The 22,068-nt window shown below is 38.3% G+C and overlaps 1 protein-coding gene across 7 annotated transcripts in view; it reads right to left on the bottom strand.

The window, feature by feature from the left end:
• The window catches only part of NEK10 (NIMA related kinase 10), a 228,195-nt gene that overhangs the window by 146,931 nt on the left and 59,196 nt on the right, over positions 1-22,068 (bottom strand). For 6 of the 7 annotated variants that reach the window (XM_044252587.1, XM_044252586.1, XM_044252582.1 and 3 more), the window contains exons 12-22: positions 21,577-21,801; positions 17,926-18,065; positions 16,457-16,518; positions 14,612-14,689; positions 12,447-12,511; positions 10,974-11,076; positions 10,751-10,879; positions 10,087-10,224; positions 6,975-7,020; positions 4,282-4,403; positions 4,044-4,146 (exon numbers count right to left, since the gene is read on the bottom strand). In XM_044252587.1, coding sequence (XP_044108522.1) covers positions 4,044-4,146; positions 4,282-4,403; positions 6,975-7,020; positions 10,087-10,224; positions 10,751-10,879; positions 10,974-11,076; positions 12,447-12,511; positions 14,612-14,689; positions 16,457-16,518; positions 17,926-18,065; positions 21,577-21,801 — 1,211 coding nt within the window. The remainder of the gene's footprint in view (positions 1-4,043; positions 4,147-4,281; positions 4,404-6,974; positions 7,021-10,086; positions 10,225-10,750; positions 10,880-10,973; positions 11,077-12,446; positions 12,512-14,611; positions 14,690-16,456; positions 16,519-17,925; positions 18,066-21,576; positions 21,802-22,068) is intronic. The other variant, XM_044252584.1, reaches the window with a different exon arrangement.

Consider the following 22,068-nt stretch of genomic DNA (forward strand, 5'->3'; position numbering starts at 1 on the left):
GTCTCATGGGTGGCTCAGTCAGTTAAGTGTCTGCCTTTGGGTTCAGGTCATGATCTCAGGGTCCTGGAACTGAGTCCCCCAATGTTCTTCTTGCTCAGCAGGGAGCCTACTTATCCCTTTGTTCATTGTGCCCCTGCTTGTGTGCTCTCTCTCTCTGAAAAATAAATAAAACCTTTTTTTTAAAAAAAAAAGTAGATTAATCATATGTGTGTATGTCTTCTAGCTCTCAAAATCTTGCTAAAATGAAGGGAAATAAATTTTCTTTAAGAAATTACTAACTCATAAGGACAATGAAAATGGGCTTGGTAACAAGAGAGATAAGGATTTCAATGAATTTTTGTAAGATGGAGAATACACCAAGCCGAAGTCCCAAACCATGTGTCTTAGAATAAGAGGGCCAAAAGGGAGCCCATTCACCCTGTAGAGCCCAGTGTACCACACAAGGAGAAGTGAAGTTAAGAAAGGCTCAAAAGACAGAGTTCAGATCAAGTCCATGGGTCCCTCCCTACATTCACACATGACACTACTCAGTAACTGAGTTCCCTCTGCCACTAGCAGAAAAAGGGAGATTTTCCAAAGACACTGACAGACCAGAAAGAAACAAAGCAGAGTATGGATGAACCCATGAGCATTCAAGGAAAATCTATCAACTGAACATACTTCCCTGAGGCCCCTCTGTCCATACCATTCCCTAAATGACAGCAACAGATAGACATTGCCTCAGTCAAGATACTGGTGCTGCATTCTCTGGAAAAAGTTTGAATAATAACTTTGGGGGTTTCCAAAGGAAAAATGTCTTTGTGCTCTAATGAAGTCCACAGATGGCAGCCTTAGCTGGAACTCACGAAGCTTCCAAAGGTTTATTTCGTGTCTTTGACAGTCCAGGATCAAAGACATTTGAGAAAAGTCTCCATTAGGAAAGAGAGATTGAGGGTGGGGTGGAGATGGAACCAGAAGATACAGAAACAATGCAGGGTGCTGAAGAGAAAAGTTTATATTACCCTGAGAGAGAATAAAATCAAGATTCCATGAAAATGAAATAAAGAACAAGATAAAAGGGGAAATTAAAATATGTGAAAATAAAAATTAAATATTCAATAGAATATTCAATATTCAATAGAAGTACTAGAAAAAATAACTGAAGTAGAACAAAGAGAGCTGAAAACTAAGAGAATAATTATTTTTAAATTAGGAGATTATTTAGCATATAGATCCAAGACTAATAGGAATTCTAGAAAGTAAAGGAGAAGGGAGAAAAATAATGAAGAAATAAGCAGGAAAATTTCACAAGACTGAAGTTTTAAGCCTCCAATATTGAAGTACACACCTAGTTCCAAATACACTGAATGAAGAGAGACCCACCCAAAGCTGCGGATGAAGGGAACAACCTAAAATTTTCTAGATAATTAAAGAGCTCATATATAAGTAATGGGAATCAAAATAGCATTGGCTTTCCAAGCAGCAAAACTGGATACTAGAAGACTGAAGTAATGCCTTCAAATTTGAAAGGATAATGACTTTCATCTGAGAATACTACACCCACTCAACAGAGTACAAAGGTCCCCTAAAAATATTTTGTGACACGCAAGCATCCAAAAATTTTAAGAACATTCCAGAACATTCTTTTTAAGGAAAGTACTGGAAGATACACTTCAGCACAACACGACAGTTAAAAAAGGAGAGTGTGTAAGTGATGAATCACTAAATTCTACACCTGAAACTAATATTACACTGTATGTTAACTAATGGAATTTAAATGAAAACTAGAAGGGAGGAAGGAAGGAAGGGGACAGAGAGAAAGAAGAAAGGGAAAAAGAAGAAAGGAAGAAAGAAAGGAAGGAAGAAAAAAAGAAAAAAAAGAAAGAAAGAAGGAAGGGAAAATCATAGGACATAAGAGAGATTCCAATTAGAAAAGAAGCAAATGTGAGCTCCAGGACAATGGCCATACAGCAGACCTAAATTCAAATCCCACTGCAGCAAGCCGCTACCAGAATGGAGTATCCAGGAAAACAAAACTGAGAGCAAATGCCATGTTTGGCCACATGGAAATAGTACAGAGAGGGCTTTTATAATCTTTTTGGAAGACTTGGGAAGAAGAAATAATACCTACATAGAAAATTAAGAAAACAAACAAAAGAGAAGGCAATTATTAACTCCAAGAAAAACAAAAAGGTCTACGAGAAGGGAAAGGTGATCAACATTAAACAGTAATTATATAGTAATAATAATGTAAACATTAAATGTTGATTCAACCCCAAATTGTGCAATAACTTTATTGGCAGGATGGTAAATGGGGAAGAAGAAATACGAAAACTAAATCCTCAACTATCACAATGGAAAATCAAATACCAGAAGAAGCTAAAGAGAATGAAATTTTTCAGAAAACAGAGAATTGGGGATTGCAAAGAGGTAAATGTTTCTTCGTAAGATTTTTAGCACTGCTTTATTTTGTAAACTATTTTGATGTGCAGTACTGATTACAGAATATAAATATAAAATTTAATAAGCTTAGATAGAAAAGAAATCAAGCTACTACAATGAAAGATTAATCTCAATGTATTAAATGTAACCAAGGTAATGATTACAGCTGATCTTAGTAAGAAAATAAAATGCAGGGTTGGCTATTACCCAGAAACGTGGCCTGAATAGCCATTAAAGGCATCATATATCAACACAAAACAAAATTAAATCAATCCTACTTAATAATATATAGGTATAATAAATTTGATTTCTATTAATTCTCATTAACTTATAAATCAAAATATCTATAGGTATATAAATGGGAACAATTCTTAAAGAAACACAAGTCTAATTTATAAAAAGAAAAAAAAACTGAAAGTTTATGGCAAACAAAATTGTAATTAATTTCAAATGATTAAGCAAATTTGTGTCCAAGGTGAAGATTCACAATTACTTTGTCTCATTTTATATTTCTGCCCTGGCCTGGAAATATTTCCAAGTAACTTTGCATTGGAAGTTAGCCAGAGTTCTTGTTTGGGGTTGCTTTTTATATTTTAAACTAATATAGGATGCCCTTAGAAAAATCTGGACAGTAAATATAATTGTTGCTATTGGAGACATGTGGTGATGGTTAAGGTGCACATTTGGAATTGCCTTCATGAAGAACTAGATTCTATTAAAACTAAGAGAATCAGCTTTAAAATGTTACCATGTGTCTCTCACATCAATAATATTTAGGGAAGTGGTCCCCAAAGCTAAATACCTAGGGCAATCCATGGAGGGCAGGAAAAAATATTGAAACAGTGCACCCCTTTATATTTTATTTGAGGACTTTATACACTTATATTAAATAACTATAGTGATGCAGATATAGAATTTATAAGTAAGCATATATACATTGGTAGTATATTACAAAAAAAAGTTTTACTGATGGAAAGAGAATACAAATTATCAATCTAGGCTAAAAAGTTAATTTTAAGTTATGATTGAGAATTATACAATTGTCGGGGGGAAAAAATAACCTTCTCACTTGTAAAATTTTAGCCAACATTAGGCCTACCTGTATCAGTGGATTTGATAAAAACTGATGCTGAAATAAACAAATACCTAGATTTTTCATAGCTCCTGATATGTACACTTGTCACCCATATGGTACAGATTATATTAAAATAGTTCAAAACAATGTGCTCACATGGTGGTCATAAAGGCTTTTGCTGATGAAGTGGTGTTCTATAGAGAGAAAAAAACCTAGCCATCATTGAATTGGGAATTCAATATTTAAACATCGAACAGTACTTTATTCTCTAACATGGGCAAAATATAACTCAATCAAGAACTACACTAGGGACGGCCCAATATAGTAGCCACCAGTCACATAGGGATGTTCACTTAATTAAAATTTGATAGAATTTAAGATTCACATCCTTAGTCACACAAGCCACAGTTCAAATGCCCAATAGCCATATACTGGACAATGCAGATATAGAATATCCCCTTAAGTACAGAAACTTCTATTGAACAACTCTCTGTTGAATAATATTCAGTAATTATTAAATTAAAAATTTTAAGATTCTGATACTTACTAACTGTTACTTTGTCTTTGTCCCCCAACATAATGTTGTTTGGTGTCAGATCTCTATGCACAATCCTCTTCTCCTTGTGTAAGTACCGAAGAGCTAAGCACAGCTTGAAAGCGCAAATAAAAAACAAATTTTATTCTCCCCAATATACATATCACTACTGATGACTACTATACACATGCCTAAGAAATCAGCTCAGAAATTTACTGTTAGAACAAAATTAATGAAAACAAAAATGTACCTGTATAAATATTTTCCATAGTCTTTCTTCAACAAAATGATGTTGTTTTTCCTTCAAAGAACTGAAATGCTCTCCAAGAGGGACCCCTTCTATAAGCTCCATAACTATATACAACCTATCATCTATAGGAAAACAAGGAAGACATAATAGAAATTTAAATTTAATATATTTGGAAAAAAACTTTTGAATTAGAATCTGTGTGTGCAGGGCACAGAGCTGAAGAGTTAGAGACGTGCTAAGATATGGATCCAGTCAGTCCTGGGGGCAGTGGAGGTGAGGGGCTCTTGGGGCTCCGGGGGTCCAGCAACAGTCTCTTTTGGCTATGGACTACCTTGTCGCGTAAGTTTACTCTGGCAAATATCACCATTTTCTATGTACACCAAGATGTGGAACAGTTGGGAGGTGCCAAAGAGAACAAGATAAATGATGCCAAGTCATGGAGCCATTTCCTAAAGAACATGTAAACCCACCTTTCCTCTCAGTAGTTTAAAATTTACCCTTAAATCATGTCAGAAATTCAGAAAATTGCATTTTAAACTATTGTTTGATAGTCTCATGGATGTACCTCACAGAATTTTACAAGTGAATCATGCCAAGGTCTTGCAATGACACAGGTGAAAACATAACCCACCACAGAAATGTGTCATGCCCCTCTAAAACAGAGGAAGCTGGACTTCTACTGGGTTTATCTTATGGATAGAGGGAATCCCATAACTGATTGCATTCATCTCTTTGCTTTGGATGTCAAGAAACAAAGTAAATGCTACTTTCTCCTCTCAAACCAATATGAAACTATTAACAATGGCATGTGACATGTATCCTTTGTGATATTATGGATGTATATAAAATACATACATACACAATATTCACAAAAGTGGAATATTTACTATACATGTTCCGCCACTTATCCTTTTTCATTCAGCAGCCTAGCCTAAGAGTACGCACAGATCCATGCCATTCTTTCTCCTGGCTGCATAGTATTCTACAACACAGATGGATCATTCTTTAGTATCCTAAAGACAGACAGACATATCGTTTTCAATTGTTCATTATTCCAAGAAATACTCAGTGTATATACTAATCTTACTCCTAGCTTAATTTTTTCCTTTTTTACATTAATTGATTTTTTTATTGAAGTATGATTAACATACTGTATTATATTAGCTTCAGGTGTTCAATATAGTGATTTAATAGTTCTATACCATACTCAGTGCTCATCACAATAAGGGTACTCTTAATCCCATAATTCCCTAATTCAATTTCACATAATTTCATATAATTCCCTAATCTATTTTATCATATTTCACGTATTTTTAGGCCACTTTCAATTCTTTTTGTGAAAGTTTTATTTTGTTTTTAAATTAGTCTAAGTCGGGACGCCTGGGTGGCTCAGTTGGTTAAGCGTCTGCCTTCTGCTCAGGTCATGATCCCAGCGTCCTGGGATCGAGTCCCACATCGGGCTCCTTGCTCAGAGGGGAGCCTGCTTCTCCCTCTGCCTCTGCTGCCACTCAGCCTGCCTGTGCTCGCTCTCTCTCTCTCTCTCTCTGGCAAATAAATAAATAATCTTTTAAAAAAAATAGTCTAAGTTGTGTCACTTCAGTAGTGCAAGTCTGAAGCCAATCCTGATCTCTAATGGGATATGCACTAAATTATAAGAAATTATTCTAATATCAAAAATTCTAATATGAAGGGAGCAGGATTTACAGGACAGTTTCAGCCCTCGGTTCCTCTGAGTTACCTAGGGGAAGGGAGATGGGTAAAATCTTAAAATGCCACACTACGCAATAGGTCTGCATAATAATAATAGCACTTACAAAGTGGCAATGAGGAAGTCCCAACTGCTGCCTTGTACTTCCTTAAATTTACCTCCACATGATTTACTTTGAAACTTCATATGTGATGCACATCATTAAGGTTTCTCAATACTTTTATTGTTTTGGTCAAAGGTTTTCAGCATGTTATTGAGTTTGGCTTTATCTCAACCTTTTTTTTTTTTTTTTTTAAGATTTTATTTATTTATTTATTTATTTGATAGACAGAGATCACAAGTGGGCAGAGAGGCAGGCAGAGAGGAGGAAGCAGGCTCCCCGCTGAGCAGAGAACCCTATGCGGGGCTCCATCCCAGAACCCTGGGGTTACGACCTGAGTCAAAAGCAGAGACTTTAACCACTGAGCCACCCAGGGGCCCCTTATCTCACCCTTTTGATCCTTGCACCTAAGAAGGTCTGTCTGCGGAATCAGTCAGGGCTCCATCGCCACCTTGTGGTAATTACCTGAACTTCACGTAAAATAAATCTAAAGACTCCCAGTTTAGGGGGATGAAAAATATCAGAGTCAACGAAAACAATTTTTCATTTTGTCTTATACAAGCTATCACCTTTTAGTTTCTGCTTTCCCGATCCTAATACGGTTTTATGTGTGTGTAAGAAAAAAGCTATAATAACTATTTTGCTTTGTTCGTGCAGTGCCTTTCATATAGGAGTCTAAGTACTTTTTAACTATCTGTAGGTCATTGATTATTATATCACTGTTTCACCGATCAATAAGTAATGCACAAGATCTTCCACAAATAAAGAAAATACTTGGGAAAAAAGAAAAGAATTAAGTTTATTTTGTGACATTCTAATATAGATAGAAATATACAATATAGATATTTTTCCTTAATTAGGAAGATCATGAAAACTCATACTTACTTTCCAGAAATGTTTTGTAATAGCGTACAACATTGGGATGATAGAGCTATAAGAAAATAAATAACAAACATCACATTACTTGAAAATATAATTGGACTATAACTGAAAATAATTGAAAACAACACAGAAATTATTGTATTCATTTTTATCTACAAAATTAAGCATTTCAAGATGTCATCTAATTGAGATTTGAGATTCTTATCATGATTATTATTTGCTACCTACAAAACTAATCTGAAAATAGCAATCTCCCATATAGCCTTCTCAATTAGAATTAAAAACGGATTGTACTTTATCACCTAATTTAACCAAAACAGAGACTGTAGAAGTCAAAGTAACCTGAAGAATTCATGTAGTGCTCCCCATCCCAACACTACACACACATTGCAAAGAGAAGAAAACTGTAATGAAGCAATTTATGTTGAATATGCCCACCATTGCTTTCCCCCTCCCTATTACTTAAATATTCCTATGTACTGTTTATGTCTATTCACACTTTGTGTCTTTCTATGTTCTCCAAAATGGTTAGTATGAAACTGAAGTAATCTAAGAGTTTACATTATAATAATAGTTGGAAAGGACTCCCTTCTTGGCCAAACTTTAGTCAGGCTTCTCTGAGCTCTCTTCTTGACTAGACTTCATTCTTGGACTGCCTAGGTTTACCAAGAATCCTGCCAAACCAGATTAGCAAGATCTCCCCACTCTTGATATCCCAATCAAGTTCCTCATCATCCCATCTTTGATAGCTAATGAAGTCCTTCCAAGTAATTTTCCATCCAGGTACCCTTTCACCCAGCCTCCTGGTTGTAAATTGCTAGCTGTTGCTATTGTCTTTGAGTTGAATTCAATCTCTCTCCCCTGTTGTAATAGTTTGACTCCTATTGCAATAGTCTTTTTTTTTTTTTTTAAGATTTTATTTATTTATTTGACAGACAGAGATCACAAGTAGGCAGAGAGGCAGGCAGAGAGAGAGAGAGGAGGAAGCAGGCTCTCCGCAGAGCAGACAGCCCGATGCGGGGCTCGATCCCAGGACCCCGGGATTATGACCTGAGCCGAAGGCAGAGGCTTTAACCCACTGAGCCACCCAGGCGCCCCCTATTGCAATAGTCTTGAGTGAAGTCTTCCTCACCATGTTTAAGAAGTGTTCCGTTCTTTAACCTAAGTATACCTCAGGATATGATGTGGAAATTCTACTTTTTCAAAACTTTACTTTTCTATAAGAATACTAAAATTTTTATAGTTGCTTATTTATATTTTAAGTTTCTAGGCAAATTGAAATTTATTCTATCTCCAAATAGTTGACATTACATTTACAAATGGTTTGCATTTCTTTCTGGTCTCTTTTCTTATCTTTTTGAAGGGAAGTATGGTAACTGTCGTCCACAAACCTCCTCTCCTATTCCTCCACTGCATTTGAGTATGGGTGGAACATGACTTCCCAGTCAGAGATTACCTCTCTCAGCCTCCCTTGCAGCTGTGAGAACTGCCACTAAGTTCTCACCAAGGGAATGTAAAGGGAAAAACACATGTGCTCCTGTGTCTGAGACCTAAATACTGGTGAACCCCTCCCCCAACCACGCTCTGTTCTTTCACCTTGGATGTGAACATGCCTGTGCCAGTTTCAACCATGTGGATGAAGACAATGGCCTAGGAGGTAGCAGAGCAGTAAGGGAGAAAGAACCTACATCCCCAAATGATTGCTTGGAATAGAGAACACCACTTGGTCCACTTACACTAGGATTGTTACAGGAAGAGAAACAGCTCACTGCATTGCGAGGCCTCTTATTTAAGCCAATGTATCTGGAGCCTCTTTCTGACTGCAGGTTAGTCTTATTCTTAACAAACACATTCTCATTTTCTAGTTCCATTTCTGCCATTTCTGTCTGCCATCACCTCTCAATGTTATAATCCTTTCCATTGGTTCAGTTCTCTCTTAAGAGTGCAACTGTACAATTTTGAGTTATCTCAAAGCCCAAACACAAGCCACTTATCTGTCCTTACCTGATACTTTCTTTTCTTAGGAAGTGTGCTAAAACAAGGTCTACCTCATCAACTATCACGTGGCCGGCAGCTTTGAAACAATACGGGACCAGGTATGCAACAGAATCATATTCTAAGCCGAGCTCACTGGTCAGGACCACATCGAGATCAGGGTTCAAATGAAAATACTTGATCAGCCTGAAGCAAAGGCCATGCTCTAGCCTTGTGCTACAGTGAAACAGCACTGTTGAAGATCAGAGTATCCCACGCAGGAGTGCACACTAACTTCTTCAGGTCTACTCTTCTAGTATATATGAAAGTCAACTATAAAACAAGCTGTTAGTGATAGTATGTACTGCAATTTATGAATTGGGCTAGAACTATGTATTTCGATGAATAAAGATTGTCATATTTATTTGGTGATCTTTATGTCCCAGCACAGACGCAAATTTAACTGGTGGAAAACAGAGCGGGGAAGCTGGTCGCTCTCCACAGGAGTTACAAATGAACAGTATCCATAATGAATGTATAAATAAGGAAAGCTGAAAAAGAAATCCATGTATTCTTGGATCACAAGATCTGATCTCACTTCTCTTTTGACATGTTTATTCTTTCTCCCCAAACAAACCTTCATAATGATAGTTAATTGAGTTGTTACATTATGTCTGAATATTTCGCTCGTGCCAATAAATAATAACCCATCTTGAAAATCTACTTTTAGATTTAATAAGCTGTATTTGGGGAATGTTAACAGCTTGGTTTCGCTTGACAAAAGTCAGGGGACTCTTAGTCATATGCTTATGCATGTAACTAAGTAACCAAATATTCCACAATATAATGAGAAGGAAATGGAGATGCTCGCAATGAGAAAAGAGGATGCTTCATATATGTGACACCCTGCTGTAAACCCAATCATTCCACAACCCAAGCACAGAGACCAACTCCAGAAAGTCGTTCTATGGTTCAATGTCAAGCCTGCAGAAAAATAACTAAAATATTACCACCTTAATATCAATTATTGTAAACAGAACCAGTTCTTAACCAGCATGGACGAGAATAGCACAAGAACTCTACTTTCTTTCAGTGACACTCAGTTAAGGAACATATCCTCATAAACAAGAAAAACATATACCTGCTCTTTAATTATTGTTAATTCAGAAACAATATTCTTTACACTGCTGTCTCGGTCTTTTTTATCCTTTCCAAATGCTGGGTTATGTAAATTGACCTCTTTCATTGCTAAAAGATTTTGGCCACTCCGCTTTCTAACCTAAAATAAGACCAAAAAATAAAATAAAAAGAATAAATAATAATAATGGGGTGGGGGTAGAAAGAAGGAAAAAAAGAGATCGATTAATAAGTCACACGATTAAAACAAGTAATAAATAATCTACATAAGTAACAACTTTTAAAATTCTGTCTATACACTAAGCTCAGCTCAAAAAACTGGTATCTCCTGGATCAGTCTGCACTATCGATAGGTTTTCCTGGGTAAATACTGAAAACTCTTGTATGAATTTAGAGGAAGTCTCATGCACTGGGACAAGCCATTTTGACTATTTTTTGTGAGACATTAGCAAGGACTTTTGTCTTCAAAGATCAGTGACCAATTTCTAGAGCTGAGAGCTGAGATAAGATAATATTAGTACAGCTATTTGATGGGCAAAAACACCCATTCTAATTTGTATCTGTTTTTCATTAATGAAGGTTCTAATCCAGTTGCATGGGTGTGTGTAAGTGGGATGTCTGGCTTGCTTCAGAATGTCGGAAATATTGTTCCCCAAGGGCAAAGTCACCTTGTAGACACAGCCAAAAGCTCCACTTCCAAGATGATCCAAAATTGCATAGTTGCCTATATATTTCGAAGGAGCTTTATTCTGATTAATGCTTTCAAGATTTTCAGCAATTTGCTTCAGTTCATCCTCCTAAAAGAAAAAATAAAAAGGAAATGGGCACTATGATAATTTTCATTCCTGACCACATACCAGACTGACCAAATATTTAAAACTCAGGACTTACCACTAACAAATTCAACTTTGATACCAATTCTTCATAAGCACTGATATCACGAACATAATGTCCTATATCGATGAAGATCTCAAACAAGTCAGTGGGGAAAAGTCTACAGGGAAAACATACACACAGACATTTCACGTAGGGCTTGGTAACTGTTGCTCATTCCTTCCCTTTGGGACCTAGCTTACTCACAGATTAATTACATTAAACAAACTTAACTTCCTTAGGTTGTCAACAAAGTGGAGGCAAATAGCATTCACCAGCTTATCTCACAAAAATGAACTAGAACTATTGTTATTAAGGGATAATGAAAAGCAACCAGAAAGGAAAATTTCTTGAGATGTGGGGTACAACATTGTGCTTACAGTTAATAATACTGTGCCCTACACTTAGAAATTTGGTAAGAGGGTAGATTTCATGTTATGATACAAATTCTACAAAAAACTTGTTTGTAAGATATTTGGAGGTACAGGCCTTAAACATTTTGGAAAGGAATGTTTATGGGGTGTTTATGGAGTGCTGAACACTTTCATAAATGCCATTTGATTCAGTCCTCATATTAACCCTAAGAGGTAAATACTAACCCCATTCTTAAATGTTTTATGAAAATAAAAGAAAAATACAGGTAAATGAAAAAAAATGGAAAGATTTATGAATCATTTACAGGGTACTGGTTTTAAGGGCTTAGTAAAATCACTAAGTCCATAAAAATGGTTGGTTTAAGGCCTTGAAGTAAAAGGTTATAGTAACTTTACTTCTTTTTCTTCCCTCAAATTCAAGCATCATTTGTAAATAAGGTAGCAACATAAAATGCACCAGTGCTTCTGAACAAAACACATTATGTTAACTCAAGTTCTTATTTCCATCCACATTATCAATAGATTTCTAGTAAGAACTTGGGCCTATGATTTTGGCCATCCTGGCCAAGCCAGGGGCATGCAGACCACACATGTAGGTAACTACTGTTTGCTTCCCAAGGGGCTGATTTCTCTGTCATGCTCACTAGCACAGCCTCCTGACCCAAGAACACCTAGCCTCCTCCCCTTCAAATGAGCTCCTGCCCTATGAAGGATACCCTGACATATGCTTCTTTTCCGTTGATTCACAGAAAATGCATAGACCAAGGTTGGAATTTCTAAATGCATAAGAACAAGCACATATTTTGACACCATCCATTTAAAATGTTAACGTCCAAGAAAAAAATAAAAAAAGGAAAACTAAAAACCATAGCAGTCACAGTAAGTAAGAATTATACTGATAGAGACATTTATTCCCTTTCTTCAACATTTAGTTCACTTTCAGGGTTAAGATATCACTAAGGTAAGTCAGTGTTACTACGTGCAGATTCTAAGAAATCTGAAAACACATGCTTTGCTTACTGCTTCATTCTTCTCTTACTGTTTCCATCTAAATCAGGTATGTGAAAACCGGGCACTCTCATGATCACTAGTCACTTAAATTTCTCTAAGCTCATACCTTTTAAAGAGTGGTCTGTTTCTTTCCATACTGAAGAGAAACCTCAAGGCTCTGAATGCATAACACTGGAAAATAAAAGGGTGTGTGATTCTCTACTGGTAGCTCAGCAAACTAAAACATCCCCAGTATAAGATTATCAAGAACTAAACATTAAAGTGACTTGATTGTGAGTGGCTGGACTCCGTGGGAGTCAAAGCTTAGGACTAAAACCAAAAACCATCAATACCTGGGGTAGGTCTCATATTTTTAAAAAGTGTTTATATTGTAGAATGCTCAGATGTTAGCCTTGTTCCACTCAGTACTTGTCATTAATTCCTTTCTAGAAAGAACAAGATGAACACAGAGACCAGAAATAAAATTCTTACTCTGAGAAAACCAAACGTCCAGAGATTTTCAGGAGCTCAAGGTTTATTTTCTTTCTAGCCTGCTATGTATGCCTCAATATTTATATGGCTTCTATGAGAAAATAAACACTTGAAATGATGACATATAAAAATAGCCACAGGCACACTGGACTCAAACTTGACAAATTGGTCTCTTGAGTAAAGAGTCTTAAGCGTTCCCCAAATAGAACAATCTACAGTAACTCCCGAGAACACTCAGAAAGAGGCCTGTGAGACTTGACCAAAGAAAAATAAACGTCTAAACGTCTGACGGTTTGCAGTGCCAAGAAAAAAAACCAGAGAGCCCCGGCCTGCAGTTGGGCCTGGACACAGGCCACCACGGGGGTGATCGGGGTCTGCTGAACTTGGATCTGGAATCATTCCATAAAATTAGTGGTCTGAATACAGAAGGTCCCAAATAAAATTGCCCAGAGAAGCAGGCAGCTGACACAATGCCATGACTGAGCCTGGGGAGGTGGTGGGGACAGTGAGAAAGTACAGGACACAGATGCTCCTCGAAAACCATTTCTTTCTCTTTCTTTCTTTCTTTCTTTCTTTCTTTCTTTCTTTCTTTCTTTTTAAGGATTTTGTTTATTTATTTATTTGACAGAGAGATAGAGAGAGAGAGTACAAGTAAGCAGAGCAGCAGGCAGAGGGAGAGAGAGAGAAGCAGGCTCTCAGCTGAGCAGGGAGCCTGACGCAGGGCTCGATCCCAGGACCCTGAAATCATGACCTGAGCTGAAGGCCGTCACTTAACCGACTGAGTCACCCCGGAGCCCCCTCAAAAACCATTTCAATGTGAATTTTTAGGAAGCAGCAACAGGCTTGACAAAATGCATCTGCAGGGTGGAGTTGCCTGACTCTGTGGTCCAGCATCACATCACGCATCTGTGGCACACCAAAGAAATGAAGTCCCACACCCGTATGTTCTCATGAGTAACTCTTGAAAACCTCTGCCTGTAGTCCACAGATACCACCAGAACCTCTCTGCTCATTTTCATTCTCGCTCTGAGTGACAGCCCTTCAATCAGGTTGGAGGTAAACATGGATTCTTACTTCCTCTTCCTAATGACTTGGGGGGGAACATGAGTGGCAAGTACTGCAAAGGCTTACTTTTAATCTAATTTTATCTTTCCAGTATCTTCGGGGACACTGGCCCCCTGATGCACACTCTTCAAAACAGCACACAGGTGCAGTAACAGGCACCCCTCTTACCTGTGAGGCCTCACCTCTCTCCCCTGACCACAACCCAGCCCCACTGGGCAGCCTAAGCTCACTCTAAGCTCCCTGGCTCTCCCACCTTGTACACAGTGTTCTCCCTGTGCGGAATGCCCTTCCATCCTTTTAGCAGATGCCACGGCTGCCCCAGGCATACCCCTTCATCGACTTGGCAAGTCTCTTCTCATCTACCCAGATCCATTTTATAGGCTTTCCTTGTAAAGATGAAATGTTACCAACTGTGGTCAGTGCTTAAAGATGGAATATAATTTTCCTCTTACAGTTTTCCGATACATAAGCATTGTTTTGCAAAAAAAAAAAAAAAAAAACAGAACTTACTGACCAGCAAAGAAATACATAAATAAAATCATCTGATCGCCCCACCCAGAGAAATCACTATTAAGCCCTTTGTGTTGTTTTAATAGCATTTGTTTTCAAGCCAGCCTCTTGCACCCAATATCTTCCCCTCCCAGTCACTACAGAGACTGGGAGGGAATTTATATTATCACAATTTCCCCACATTTCAGTAACTCAATACTGAAGAACAATGGACATGCTTATTACCTGTAATAGATTCGTTTTCGCTGCATTCTTTTGTTTGTTTGGTAAAATTAGCTTTGCTATTGTATATACACCATTTTCCTGGAAGAATAAAGAACCCGTGTTATCTATAACCAGCGGCAATGCCATAGAGACACAGAAACACAAAGAGGCAACTACACAACCTCAAAAATTAATGTTAGAGGAGAAATATTCATAGAATTTTAGTACTTTGTATAAGTTTACAGGAGAACAGTAAATATATAAGTGTAATACTTTTAAGCACCAAAAACTACAACCACAATCTAAAATTTCAACCGTCTTTAAAGAGGATAAATCATAAAGAATATCAGTTTAAAGTCATTTAAATACTTGAAAAACAAAGAGTAAGGGATACAAAGGGACCGAGTAAAGGGATCCAAATATCTTTATACTTCACATTTTAATTGTCTAACTATGAAATATAATTTCTCCCTTTACAGTTTGGAAATAACTGTACGCATAAATAAATTATTATAGAAAAGAACATAGAATAAATACATAAGAGTAATAGATTTTAAAAAATGAAAGTGATCCATGAAAAGTACAGAAAGTTATCCTTCTAGACTTACTCTAATATATACACAGAATGAACAAAAAGTGCTAACTTACTGCTACTTTTCTATTATCTATTAAATACTTGATTTGCTGAACTCTATTATAATGGGCTTTTATATTAAAATTGTGCAGAGATTCACCTGCCTTTCTGCATTTCATCTTTATAGCTATTCTGTGAGTCAGTCTATAATTTTCCTGCTTTATCTATGACAAAACCAAATCTTAGAGAAACTAAGTCATTTTTATAAAGGCTGAACCACCAAGAAATAGCAGTAGGAACTGAATTTCAACATGGCCAAGTCCAAACGCCCTGCTCCACCACTAACCGCTGATGTGCTGAGATTGCCCTCCAGCCTCTAATCATCAGTGATCTGATCTCTTATGATTTTATGTATTTGTGTATTTTGAAGTTGAAATTGGAAATACTGTATACTACTTCCATATACTGCTGTGTATGTGGTGGACTGATTAAAGAACTATGCTTTGTGAAACTGGTTTCTTGGCAATAAATATGTTGTTGGTGTGGCGTTTCAGTCACCTCTAGCTGAATAACCTGATATGCTCTTAATTCAAATGACTTATATCTTCAACTCATGGTACCCTATATGTCCAGAATTAGAGCAATTCAAAATTGTTTTAAAAAGAGATAAAATGAAAAAAAACTGCACATAATATAGGGAAGAAACACCAGAGATTAACCACAGGGCATGTCTCTCTAAGCCAAGTGAGGTAAAGGAAGGACAAGACTATAAAATAGAATTCTAGGAATACCTGGCTGGCTCAGTCAGTACAGCATGTGACTCCTAATCTTGGGGATTTGAGTTTGAGCCCCATGTTGGGTGTAGAGATTACTTAAAAATAAAATGTTAGAAGGAAGTTTAAAAAGTTAGGGATGCCTGGATGGCTCAGTAGGCTAACTGCCTTTGGCTCATGTCATGATCCCAGAGTCCTGGGATCAAGTCCCGCATCAGGCTCCTTGCCTGGTGGGGGAGCCTGCTTCTCCCCAGTCTGCTCTGCCTGCAGTTCCCCGTGCTTGTGCATTCTCTCTCTGACCAAAAAAAATAAAATCCTAATTTAAAAAAAGTTAAAAAATTAAAAAATAAAAGAGAATATAAAACGGAATTCTAGAACTTAAATAAGACCTATTAAAACATCCTAAAACCACAGCATGGGATCCCACAAGCTGCATTCTGGGATATAGAGTTTGCCTGAGGCGGAGTCCATGAGCGCAGACGTGAACTGCAGCCAGAGCCCGGAGAGCCGCATTCTCACCTGGACCACCTGGTGGGCGTTAGTGTCGTTGAGCACCAGCTCGGTGAGGGCGGCACAGCAGGCTGGAAGGAAAACCACCAAGTGATCATGTCTGTCTCACCAACTGCACTGTACACGGTTCTGTCAATACTCTAGCTCCTCAGGGAATCCTGTGAGCAGAGTCACTCCTCCAAACACAGTACCCTTCCCTGTGACATAGCTCTGGGGGGAGGGAAACTGACTTGCAGTAGTGTCTGCCTCTGCTGGTCATGTAGTTCGTGCGCATCTACACCTGTCAGCAGCATTTTATTGAGCACTTACTGTGTACAGGGAGGCAGCATCATCATAAATAATCCCCAGTGGCCAGCAGGTGCCTGGCACTCAGCAGGTCCTCAGTAAATACATCTACAATGGTTGGATACATGAGTACTTCAAATACATGATCCAAATTATCCCTTGTAATCAGAGGATGTACCGTGACTATCAGCATTACTGATGAGAAGTCTGAGGTTCACAGAGACTGACAGACAAGGCCACAGAACTTACTAAGGGAAAGAGGCCAGAAGTCTAAGTGCATCTGCCCGATGTTAAATCCCACCCCTAGAGCACCACCCTCCCTGCCCGCTCATGGCCACAGCAGCAGCCTCCCATGACATTCTGTACCAAGCTGCTTCTTGTCCAGCCAGAAATGTGCTGAATCTTACGGCACAGAGCACCTGTAAAGGGTGCTACCATTTTATGGGGCCCTCGTGCTGGCCCTGCACTGTGCCTTGGGCATTAAATATATCCTCATATACTTCTACCAGCTTGCCCTCCTGCTGCTCCACACCCCCACCAGTGCCTCTCTGACCCCTCGACTGGCTGCTGCAGGGCGCCCAGCACAGTCAGCAGCACCAAAACCCCACTTGTCCTAAAGGCCAGGTGCCCTTGTGTGAACCTTGTTCGGGGTTGTGCCAAACTGCCAAAAGTGTGGGCATACATCCCTGCTCCTGCTTTTGTGCGGCAAGAGAGGCTCTGACCTCCCTTTAAGTGCTCACGTGGAGTAATGAAGGCACTCCCTTGTTTCCAGGGGAATGGGTGTGTGGATTATAGAATCTCCCTGAAGGAAGGTGCCCTGAGATCTAGAAAACATAGGAACCATGATTCTGGCCACAAAGCAAGCTGAATTCTCCAATCCAGCTTTACCAATAATAAGGCTACTGTTCTACTCTCTTTATGTCTGACCTCCATGCTGATTTCTCAATGTGTTCAGAATGTGAAAGGGAGAGAAAAGTCTGCGGTATGACTAATCTGCAGGCCCAACACGAGTTCTGGAGGTTTTAGTCATCTACATGGATTTAACTTCACAGTTTTCAAACTTACAAATTGTGCCTACTTCCTATTACCATACATAACAGAGAATAATAAATTATTATCACCATCACAGAGCATAATAAAACAATATGCTAAACAGTATCAGATAGTAAAACATAAGAATATGATATAAATACCTGCTTGAAGAGAAAAAGTATTTTCTTGTATTTCCTGAGGGCTTAAATCTTCTGACAAATGAAGCTGCTGGATTCTGCCCGCTGCATTTGCACTAGACAGGCTGCCAATGGAAGAACGATCGGAAACAAAATTTCTGTCTCTGAAAAATAAAAGTGAATGTATAGCTTATCAATTTTCCCTCATGGTCAGTGCTTTCTGGGTCCTGTTTAAGAAATGTTTGCCTTCCTCAGGCGGTGAAGTTTTCTCCTATGTTACCTTTATTGTTTCACCTTCCAATCCACCTAGAATGGATTTCTGTGTGTGGTGTGAGGCAGGGGTCCCTTCTTTCCTTACTTTTTTTCTTCCTCCCTCCCTTTCTTCCTTCCTTCCCTCCTGCTATCTTTTGTGGTTACAGAACTAACTCTAGCACTCTGTCATTTCTTCACAGCTTCACATGCCCACCTTTTTTGTTTGTTTGTTTTATGATTTCATTTTTAAGTAATATCTACCCCCAGCATGGGGGGCTAGAACTGACAACCCTGAGATCAAGAGTTGCATGCTCTACTGACTGAGCCAGCTAGAAGAGCTCCCTGCTCCTCCCCCACCTCTGTTTTTGAACCCTATTCTCTTGTTATCAATTCACCTAACTAAATGTCAGTCTTCTCCATTCTGAGTTTTCTTTTTCCAAGCAATTCCAGTCTTTCCTTATTTTGGTAAAGATCTCTTCTTTTATATTTTTGAATTTTTTAAAAAAGATTTTATTGATGTGAGAGAAAGCATGCACATGCATGCACATAGGTCAGGAGACAAGGAGCAGAGGGAGAAGGAGAAATATTCTCTCCACTGAGCGCAGAGCCAGATTTAGGGCTCCATGCAGTGCTTGATCCCAGGACCCTGAGGTCATGACCTGAGCTGAAGAGCAAATGAGCCACCCAGGAGTCCCATCTTTGAAGTTTTAATCCTTTTGCTTTATTCTCTTACCTAGGATATCAGTTATCCACAGGTTGAAAACTCATCTTCTACAAGCCATATCCTTCATTTTCTAATGGTTCTCATTTGTCTTTTTTCTCCACATTATGTGCAATTTTTTCAAGTGTGCCCTTCCTTGTACTAATTCCAGTTTCTATCTGGTACTTTGATGAATGTCTCAGTTCCATGGATTATTCACTCTTTGCCTTTTTTCCTAGCTCTGCAATATCTCTCCTCCCCTTTTTATTATCCTAGCATCTCATCTTTAATCTCTGGTCATAAATGTCATGTTCTGTTTAATACCTTTGATAAAATAAAGCATATTTTTCTGTTTACTCAAGGTAACAACTTGAGTATCTATTATCTTTTCTTTTTGTCTTTTATCTATTTTGTTCCTTTTTGTTTAATGTGGCTACTATATTTTTTCATTTATTTATTTTTTATGGCAGCAGCTCTATCTTGATTTCTTTATGCCCAAGTATTGCATAGATGGATTCACCATGGCTTCATTCCCATTTTATCTGGGCCTACTAACGCCTTTCCTTCAGGTAGCATAAGGAAAGTAATGGAGGTGGGTCTAGGGATAGTCACAGCTGGTGATCTCATCTGTCAACCAAATTATGTTAAACTCAAATTTCAGAGAACGCTCCCCCTCCTCGAGTCTATCGCCCCTCAGGAACCATTATGGAGTTTAGGATTGTAGGTGAATAGGCATGAACAGGTTTACTGGAAACTGCCTTGACACAATCCCTGTTCCTACTCATGCCAGCAGACAGCCCGGCAATCTCCACCCCTTGTACCAGCTCCAGGCAGTGGAGGGGCAGGCGCAAGCTCTGAATGGATATTGCTTACCCAGCTGAGGTAATAAATTCTCCCAAAGCACTGAGACATATTTAACATACAGTAAGTGTTGACATATATCATTTTCCCAGGAAAGAGTTTTCTTTGCAGCATATTGCAGCATAGAAATGGACTTGCCAACTGACTCTTTAGATATGAAAGAACTCATTTCTCCCAAGGATGGTTATATTTTGAGGAAAAGAGGAAAACTGGTGCCTTCTTGTATTAAACTTAATCTACATGGTAAAACAGTTTTATCTCTGAAGTACTGCTTAATGATCATAGAATTTGATTTTATCATCAAGAAAATAACTGCTCTCCAAATGGGCAATCCGTAGCCTTTGGAATAGTTGTATCAACCACCCATAATACCCACCACTACCATCAGCATCACCATCAGCATCCTACAGAAGCAAGCAAAAAAAAAAATAAAAACAAAAACAAAAACAAAACAAAAAACTTAGTTAAGTGTTCAAGGAGCTAGCTTACTATGCCACAGTACTAATGAAAGATTTATAATTTATACTATAAAGTATTTAACATTTTTACGTGATACTCATAAAAGCAAGTAGGGGCACCTGGGTGGCTCAGTCACATAAGCGTCTGCCTTTGGATCAGGTCATGGGCTCAGGGTCCTGGGATCAAGTCCCGCATTGGACTCCCTGCTCACTGGGGAGTCTGCTTCTCCCTCTCTCTGCAGCTCCCCCTGCTCGTGCTCTCTCTCTCAAATAAATAAAAAGTAAAAATAAAAATCTTTAAAAAAAAAAAAAGCAAATAGATTGTCAATAGCTTATAGTTTTCCTTTGTTTTGAGAATGATAGGAATAATTAAGAAAGCTATTGTCCATATCTCTATAGTCTGTTCTTATGCTTTGAAACATTCCCTCATAGAAAATGAAGTTGATAACATACAGTTCCATAATATACATAGAGGTACAACAAGCACAAGGTCTGAATAACATGGATGTGATAATATTTGGTCATACTGAGAAAAATAAGTCCACTCTGCTTGTATTAGAGAGCTTTATTTATGTACACGTGTTACAAGAGTGATTCCTTTCAGGGAGACATATTCTTTTTCAACTTTGATTCAGTACCTGTAGGTTTGAATTATGCTTTATAATAATTTTAGGTACTAGAACTTTCCTATTGATGGTACCAAAAGATATCATTATCCATGGCTTCAATATATCTAATACATACTTATTGAAACATACTTCAAGAAAGTTTCAATTTGAAACTATTTTAATAACCATTCCTTCTCCATACTCAAGGTTTTGAATGTTGTTAGAATTCTACTTTTAAAAGAGATATGATAAGGTGTTAACTCACCTTAAGAGCAACTGGACCAGGGTCAGTAGCATGGCACTTGTTTGATCAACAATATTTTCTCCCATTTTAACTATGGATTATGCATCTGTTCTTTAATTACAGGTTTTGCTTTCTCTTTGTAGATGAATGACATACAAAATGTCATGCAAATGTAGACATTATAGCAAAAAAGTAAATTTAAAGTAAAATTGCTTGTTGGGATTACAATATGCATTGAGTGCATCAAGAAAAAGGTGGTAAGCTAAATGTTTTCTTGTGGTTGTTGGGTCTCGTTCAATCTACATTTGCAGACTGATGGCCTTCTCTATTCCCAGCACTGTCATGGAGGCTGTTGATGCAAAGATAAATATTTCAGGGCTCCCAAGAAAATGCCCCTGATACTGATTTCAAGTATGTTTGTGACAAGCATAAGTGATTGTCCATAACATGAAGGACCAAAGAGGAGGAGGAAACAAGCTGATCTGCCATTGTATGACGAGTCCCCAACCTTCAGTGACAAAGGCAAAGTCGGCCATAGCCCCCCTGACTCACCCTCGTAAAATATGAAGAAGCTGCTTGATGCCTCCCCAAATGCGAATTTCCACACTGGTCTCAGGGTCCTCACAAACCTGAACCAGAATCCAGACAACACTCCAGAGCAGCTTCAGGTGGTCAGAGTGGAGCAGACTGAGGAGGACAGGTATCCCCTCATAGAGCTTCACCTGCTCTTTCACTTGGGGTTCAGCACAAAGTAGGCGTAGTAACTCCGCAGTTAGTCTGGAAGGGGATGGGGGGGAAGGAAGGATGAGAATCACAGCACAGTGATTACTGACTTTGCATTTGGACTAGAGTTATCATCGCAGTGGTGCTCTAACATTTCCTAAGTCATGGATCAACATATGTTTTCATAAAGGATTGGATCACAGCAGAGTGTTTCAGGCTTTTCTAGCCATACAGCTTTAGTCACAGCTACCCAACCCGGCCAGAACATGCAAAGGCAGCCATAAACAACACATAAAAACAAATGGGCATGGCTATGTTCCA

Source organism: Neovison vison, chromosome 6 (genome assembly GCF_020171115.1).
Source record: "Neovison vison isolate M4711 chromosome 6, ASM_NN_V1, whole genome shotgun sequence".
Classification (NCBI taxonomy): Eukaryota; Metazoa; Chordata; class Mammalia; order Carnivora; family Mustelidae; genus Neogale; species Neogale vison.